Source organism: Anopheles ziemanni, chromosome 3, assembly GCF_943734765.1.
Source record: "Anopheles ziemanni chromosome 3, idAnoZiCoDA_A2_x.2, whole genome shotgun sequence".
NCBI classification, from domain to species: domain Eukaryota; kingdom Metazoa; phylum Arthropoda; class Insecta; order Diptera; family Culicidae; genus Anopheles; species Anopheles ziemanni.
In genome coordinates this window covers 76,606,320-76,614,406 of record NC_080706.1, presented here as the reverse complement: position 1 = coordinate 76,614,406, position 8,087 = coordinate 76,606,320, and the positions used below count along the sequence as shown (strand labels likewise).

The 8,087-nt window shown below is 43.0% G+C and overlaps 1 protein-coding gene across 1 annotated transcript; it reads right to left on the bottom strand.

The window, feature by feature from the left end:
• Nucleotides 1-813: 813 nt before the first annotated feature.
• On the bottom strand, nucleotides 814-6,310 carry LOC131285515 (proton-coupled amino acid transporter-like protein pathetic). The gene is made up of 6 exons (XM_058314372.1): nucleotides 6,234-6,310; nucleotides 5,407-5,638; nucleotides 3,093-3,214; nucleotides 1,602-1,928; nucleotides 1,324-1,536; nucleotides 814-1,246 (listed from the first exon to the last, which is right to left on the bottom strand). The coding sequence occupies exons 1-6, from the start codon at nucleotides 6,308-6,310 to the stop codon at nucleotides 814-816; spliced, it is 1,404 nt and encodes a 467-aa protein (XP_058170355.1).
• Nucleotides 6,311-8,087: the final 1,777 nt, after the last annotated feature.

Sequence of the window (8,087 nt, the reverse complement as noted above, 5' to 3'; positions counted from 1 at the left end):
TACAGTTGTGGATATAGATGAACCATGGTTTGAATTTCATTAACATTGGTGCTGATAGTTATTTCCACTGATAATGTAATTCGTCCAAGGAATTTGGACTGATAATAATTTTCAAAAGGCACGTTTTTGCCCCGATGAAATTGATATTAGTTCCAGATACTGAGCACTAGATGGCGTTCAACGCATTTTTGCTAAAACACGTGACAAATGAAAAGTTTTAATCGTTCAAACAATAGGAATTCAAACGCTTTATTTAATTTTCTTTGTATTCGATATGTAAAAATCATTTGGAGTTGTTTAACATGCTTCAGAAGCCATATCTCATAGATAAAACAACTACAAAGTTAGTTTGCATTACCCACGTTGAGCGATTATTGAACAAGGTGAAGTATAACTAAATAATAGAGCTGTTGAGTATCACACGTTACTAGACGCACTTCAATGGGTTTGATTACTCTTTTATTATCTCTATATCAACAAATGTATTCTTCACAAAAACAAGTAGTCGTTCTATACAGTAGTAAATAAAAACACGTGTTATTTATAAATAATAGCCTTTGCCGTTATTTTCTAAGCACTCTCTCAGGAAGGATGTTGAGGCAGCTCCCGGAACAATGCAATGACATCTTGCAATGTGCTCCGAGGCGGTCACGATACAGGAAGCCGATGTATCGTGCATGTAGACGTTGGTCTTGTCGCACAGTATCTTAATTTAAGATACACACTGGGTGCGTTCACACTATGACCTTTTGTGCGAGTGGCGTCTGTGCTGTGGAAATATTTTTTGATTTTGGCTGCAGCTGTACTCCAGCCCTAGGACTCGTGTTCGTCGTCGTCGGTGTAAAGCTCCACGATATCCTTAATGCTGACATACGCACCGGCGACCAGCGCAAAGATGGCGAACGCACCGAAAATAACGTTTTTGATCAGCACCCAGCGGAACTTGCCGAGCTCGTTCGGCCACAGGAACACGGTCTCGACGACGCACGGTACAAACAGTCCGAGGCTGGAGAAGAACACCGCTCCTACCAGGCCGATGAAGGGCTCGAGTTCGGGTACTGCCAGTCCAACGCCACCCATTATGATCATGATGCCGGAACGCAGCGCGATCTGGGAGATCTGGTGCCGGTTCTTTGGTATTTTGTCGTGGATCTTGCGCCACAGGATGTCCATCGGAACGTAGAACTGCAGTCCGAAGGTGAACAGGATGGCGAGCGCGATCAGGATCTGTGCCACCACGGCCAACCTGAGAAAGAAAGTAACTACTCTTTTAGTACGAACTGTGATTTAGTACGCAACTAACACTTGGAACGATCTTCTTACGTGTCCTCAAGCGGAAGATTGAGTGTGATGCTTCCCTTGGACTCATCACCGAACCGAACGTAACCGAAGAAACCGATGACGGCGTACAGCACGATGACGGTTCCCATGGCCGTATTCAACACTCCAGGGCAGCCGAGGAAATGCTGCGGCTTAGCCATCGAATTTTCCACTGGCATCACTACACCAATACCTTCCATGGCGAAGATAACCGTACTGTAAACAAAGTAAAGTTCGTTAGCATTTGCTTGCAAAGTTGGAGAAGAATTTCTGGAACTAACCTGAAAAACAGGGGCAGCGTACCGAACGACGCGAACATCGGCTTATCGTCGAAGTTGAGCGAATCCTTGAAGATGTAGTACAGTGTAATGCCGAACGTGACCACGATGAACAGGTTGGCGAGGGCCGAGAACGGCACCAGGTACTTCAGCTCACGGATCTGACCGATCAGCAGGATCGGAAGCATCGTCAGCAGGATGTAGATGCGCACGCTCCAATCGTTACCGGTTTCGTGGTTGATCACGTCGTGGAAGGATGTGGCAATGAAGACGATGTACACGCAGCCCGCACTGAAGTACGTCGCCATCAGTGCGTAGTCGACGAATGCTCTTGAGGTGAAAAACGGGAATATCGAGAAGGTATGTCAGAAGAGAAGCCACCCTATTTAAATAGAAAATTTCCCTTGCCCTCCTAACTGAAATACATTGCATTGGGACCGATCATGTTCAAAACACTACTACTTCGTAACTTTTGAAATTAGTTCTAAGATTTTTCTTTATACCTTGCAAACTCCAATCAATGGAGTTGACTATGTTTTTACGTGATTAGTTTTTTGATACACCTCGTCATCACCCACAGCATCGGGTCGTAAATTTTTCCAATTTCAGTTCAACTTAAAGATTTTACAAAGAAAAAGTATTAACCCCGAAATAGTGTACTTGAAGTACACAACAAAAATTAAAATTTCATAATTTTACTATGAAAAAAAGATCATAAATTGGGCTCATGTTTGCCATTTACAAATGTACTCAAATGAAAAAAAATAAAACGTTTTCACTATGAGTGATCAAATTGACCATTTCAATGAATCCGGACATGGTTCCGGTATTTTCTCAGAGTTCGGAAAACACACTTCTGGATACAGTTTAAGATTCTTAAAAACGTTTTGTTTGAATATTTACCACTATTTGGATTTTAGCGTTAACTAACAATCAATATTTTGGTGAGATAATCCCACTTCGATGAAAATTTCAGTAAAAAACGATATGAAAGTGTTGGCAAAGTTTAATCGATTGACCTTTTCTGGTTTCGGGGCAAATAGGTAAGGTTCGCCAATGTCTCATGCAGGTAATTACAAATTCCGGCCTTGATACTGAAGAGATAATACAGGGTCGTGTTTTCTATGTCAAATAGACGTAAATAAAACATCGTCCCACCGTCTTCCTCACGGGAGGGATGGGAATTGGCGAACGATCAACAGTTGGCGTCGGTGGGTCTAGGTTAGTTTACTCGGTTGGGGTTCAGCGGTATGAAGATATCCATCGAAAGGCACACACCAGAAGATCAGCGGTCCGTTGACTTAAGCTGGCGGTTCCGTCAGATAAAAAACAAACACTAAGCCGACGATGATGCTCCGAGGACGCCGCACTTCATTCATATGCAAGGATCGGTTGTGTAATTAATTAAAATGCTTATCATCACGTCTCGTCGCGGCGAGAGGCGGCGAACGAAGGTCGTGGAGGTTCCTTTTGCTTTACGCTGCGGGTACTTACTTGGAGAAGCCGGCCAGGGGTCGTAGTTTCGGTGGCCCATACTGGAAGACGCGTTCGGCCGTTTCGGCAAAGCCCAGCACCGGTACCCGTGTCCTTTGGCAGACCATATGGGACGTCTTGACCTGAAATGGCGGAAGAAGATACAACGTACGCCATCAGTTATCATTTGCGAGCGAGCACGTGGGATTTGTCGTATGGGAAGTCCAACCCGATTCCAAAAACCTCCACCCTGATGTCATAACTCGTGCCGCCCGAAGGGCAGCGTCCGGGAGGATTGTTTTGATTACCGGAAATCAACCTGATTCGGCACGTCTCCAGTGTCGTCCACTTCTTCCGGATTGGTTTTACGAGCTCGCGTTGGCACAGTTTCACCACCGATCGAGTGGCAACAAGCGTGGGATGATTGTTGTTTGTTTGATAGGCTTATTTAGCTTTTTATGTTTGCATCCGCGGAACTGCATGAGTGGCGTATGCAAAATCGAAAGCGTTCGAGTGGCCTTCGCACCGGGAATCGGAAGTTCAGGGAATCGGCTACAAATGTCAACAATCGCGAGGTCCAACACTCGCTACTGGACTTAACCTAGAAACGGTTATGCAGTATATGGGCGGTATAATAATTAAGTCCGTGAGAATGAATCGCTTATCCATGCAGCATACAATGGCGGTTCGTTGTTTGTTCGTTTGCAAAATATTTACATTCAAATTTGGAAGCAAATTAGCACGCCTTTCAGGTCTCTAAGACCTCTACTTTCAAGTTACTAAACCAAAATCTAAGAAGGTGGTTCGATTTTTGCAAATGAATTTAATCAATATGCCCTTGCTTTCTATTCATAATGGCATATTACTTAATTTTATAATAAAACAAAAAAACATAACATACAAATTTAGTGAAAAGACAAGGTTCAATGCAAGTACGCCCACCTAATTGTCCTTTAGCTAATAACTGTGGTGTTATAAATAAAAGTAACAAAACCATCCACTAAAACCATCAGGCTAAATGATAAGAACCTGCCCACCGAACTATGATAGCATAGATAAATGATGGAATTTATAATTACGACCCCATACCGTATCACAATATTGTTCCGGCAACTGGGTAAATCATTTTCTTTTCTTGTTTATAAGCAGCACAAAACAACAATAACCACTCGATGGCACACTCGATGACTGGCGACATAAATCATGTGCGAGAGGGTGAACAAGGGTTGGAAATCTTCATCATACTGACGCATATTCATCGATAAAGTGAACCGCGTTTCACCGATCATTAACCTTATCGAAGCGACTTCTAGGGCGAGGGAGAGACGCTAGGAGATTGCTTCCAACAGCCTTAGTGAAAGGAAGGAAGCAACAACGGTAGGCTACTTAATTTAAACGGTAATTTAAGCTGTCAGTGATGTTTCCTACGGTGAAGTAACCGTTTAGTAAACATACGATCGTGAGGTGCATCAGTTCCTCAAGGATGTTTTAGGTTAGTGCACTCGATCAGCTGCAATCAGCAGAGACAGAGAGAAAGAGAGAAACCGATAACAAGATATTATCCGGTTGATTTTAACTCCATTGATTCGCCGTTCGTTGCGAATCGAAGACATCGTAAGGACCACCTTGAAAGGATACAGCGAGCGATGCATACGCGTGCACGATGTTTAAGAGTCAGTGCACTTGAACTCAACATTGGATAGAACCGGTGTGATATCGAAGCCGATGGAACTCTCTAGTTTTCAAGGCTAACCGGATTACAAGTAAGTTTACCAGGTTTGCACTGGTATAACTTTCCTGTATTCGCCTTTCATTGGTTCGTTGGTACCATGGAAATAAAACATAAACGAGTATGGGACGTTTCGTAGGACACACTTAGAAATATACCATGTAGTTGAGGAAACAAAAATCTAATCAGTAGATCAAGTACTACAAACCAAATGTATCACTATCAGAGTCCGACAGAAACAAAGGGCTGTTCTAATCAGCTCATTATCGCTCATTGTACAAATTATATTCAAAAATTGCTGGCACGTTGTACGATGATTGGGCCCGTTGGCACGTTGAATGTGAATTTGCATCTCTATATTATACACGTGTACCTGCCGAGACAGGTAGAGTACAGTCGAACATCGTGTGACTCATGTTCGATTGTCTATTACACAACAAAAGCACACACAATATGGTTATGTGAGATGATCGAGTCGAAAATGATCGCACGGTCGACCAGAATCAATCATCCAACCGAATTCATCTCCGGCACGCGCCCCAATGCTCCCGACGACAATGGACATCATGCTACCCGGGGTCATCCATCTTTCTTCCCAGTACTTACCAGTATGTGCACGCAGTGGGTACAGATGAGTCCGATGACGACGGTTCCGATGGCACCGAATAGCAAGCCGGCATTTTTGAACGCCACCGGCATGGCCAGAATACCCGTACCGAGCGAACTCTTCAGCAGGTGGATCAGTGAGCCGGTGGTCGTGTTCGGCTTTTCGATCTGCCGATGCTCGAACGGATTGTACTCGGCATCGCTGATGATCTGCGAGTCGGCTAGTTTCGTCCTGCGAAGGGTGAAAGTGATCGAAGGGTTAAAATGAAAACGTGGACTCAAAGAAAAAGTTGTCCCAAAACTCTTATCGGGTGTCGTGTGTTTCACCAAAACGAATCGGGTCGTTATCTGTACCGCAATTCGTTTTTAGACTACCGGGCCATTCCGTTTTTAGTGACCATCGTTATTGATGGCGTTTATGCTCGTAAAGCAGAGTGGCGGTAATGACGTTCGAATGTTGATAGGGATTCTCTTCAAAGGTAGTTACTTCATTTATTTGGTTGGCTAATTGATTGGGCCACTGATTGCCCAATTTATGGCCAATCGTACCCGTCATTTGACGTTAGCCGTAGATTTACAATCGACACTAAATGATTAGGCGCCTGTACTCGTGTAGGTGTCAGGGAGGACAAAATGACAAATTACTGATCATCTCGCCGCGGTTACTATCGTTTGTTACTTGATCGAAGATAGTGCACACTAGATTGAGCAATTATTTTTAAGAACTATTTTAGTATGAAGTTGTATGAAAATCATTTCATTTCAATCAGTGCTATAGCACTTTGCCACATGTTCGTATTTTAGTATTAGGAGTTACCAGTACTTACGTAGAGTTGAAGTCACTAACGCTGTATTCCGTAGATGTAGGCGCCGAAGGGTCTGATTTCACTTTCTCATCTGCCATGATGCCTGTCTAACGTCTGTGGACGTATCCAACTGAAACCGTTGAAAACATGCAGTTAGACTCTCGCTCAAATGAACTACTTAGGTAGAATGCATTAATGACGCTGATAATTAAATTAATATGCCCCACTAGGAACCACCACTTTGTTTAAATTTCATACTAACTCTCTACCTCTTTAATGTTTTACAGATCACTTGGAACAACACACCACAAACCGTCACAGGATATTCAGGGGACACTGCACAGATCACCCGAAGCGTTGTGCACCACTGAAGAGATCGCTCACGACTGTGCACGATTTATCGCCCACGAACGTATCAAATAGCTGATAGTAATTGGAAATCAATCGGACAATAAGCACATTACCCGTTATCTATTGCGATATGTCACCCCGACGGATCTAACCATGCCCCCCCCAATCTCCCTCCGGTAGGGACAATTCGCCATCCGCGCCATCGATGGACTGATTGTTTCTGCTTCCGACTGTACGTCACATTTTCGGATTGTCTGCTGCGATTTGGTTTATTTTTTCCTTCTACAAAATAATTCATCCCATTCCGTTGAACCGACGGGTGCTTGTTGACTTGTTCCCACTGTTAGCTGTGCGTCAAGAGTGGGTAAAATCAGGGGGCACTTCTGAAGTGGCAACAGCGACTGAGTAGCGAGACCAAGTGGGAAGCGAATGAAGTGGCCGTAAATAGTTAGATCTAAGATTGCAGGCCATAGTCCCACTACTAGGGATCAAGCCTTAGTCTACTGAATTTGCGCAGTTGGATTACTTAAATCTATTGATGTATTAGAATATTGTCTAATTGAGCAACATATTTAAAATTTGGCGAATACAAACTCATTGTAAAAGGAAGTTTTGTACGAATAGGGTCACGTTTTCATCGATTCAACACCGTTATCGTCAACGCACCCACTGGGAACATACATTGAAGTGGACCAGATTACGATTTGCCATCGTTGTATCAATGGTGCAGAGATTAGTAGGCATACAAGTGCATCAGGAAACGTGCGCATTGTTGCTTAGTGCGTTCAACCAACCAATCGGTAGGGATGTACCGATTAGGAGGTAAACTTTTCAATGTGAAAGTAGATGGAGCTACGCATGGACTAAAAGGCTACATAGATACATCTACTGAGAAAGTCATCATCTATCTGCTACTTAGTGCTGACCGTAGAATGTACGATACAACTGTGCAAACAATTGCAGAGCAGTTTAATTGAAAACAAGCCGTACAGAGCTACATTTGAACAGCTACAACCCCGTCACAGTGTATACATCTGTACTTTTAACAACAAGCATCACATTGATGAAGATAGTCGGAAAGCTTCGAAGAGTACATCACTACACCTTCTTTTCAAACTTTTTTTTTTATGCGTTTATTTTGGGCGATTTGTATGCCTTCATTGCGACTACACTTACGATACGGTGATCAGTATTCATGTTAGATCGTTCATTTAATCGAGGACTTGGGACTTAATCCAGGAGTAAGAAAGAAAATACTAAGTTGACTACAAACTTCTAAGAAATGCAACTCATTAAATATAGAAATAGCAGATCACACACGTTACAATTTGCATAGGAAGCACCACAAACCGAATATGTGAGACGTCTTTTCAATTGAAAGTAATTATGGCAAAAACGGAAAACAACACACATCATTTAGACAAAGGCTTTATCGTTCGGTGAGATCATTTCACATCAACCTTAAATCAATCTTACTCGTCCAGCGTAAGATTGATCTTGCACAATCTAAATCCATTCACATAA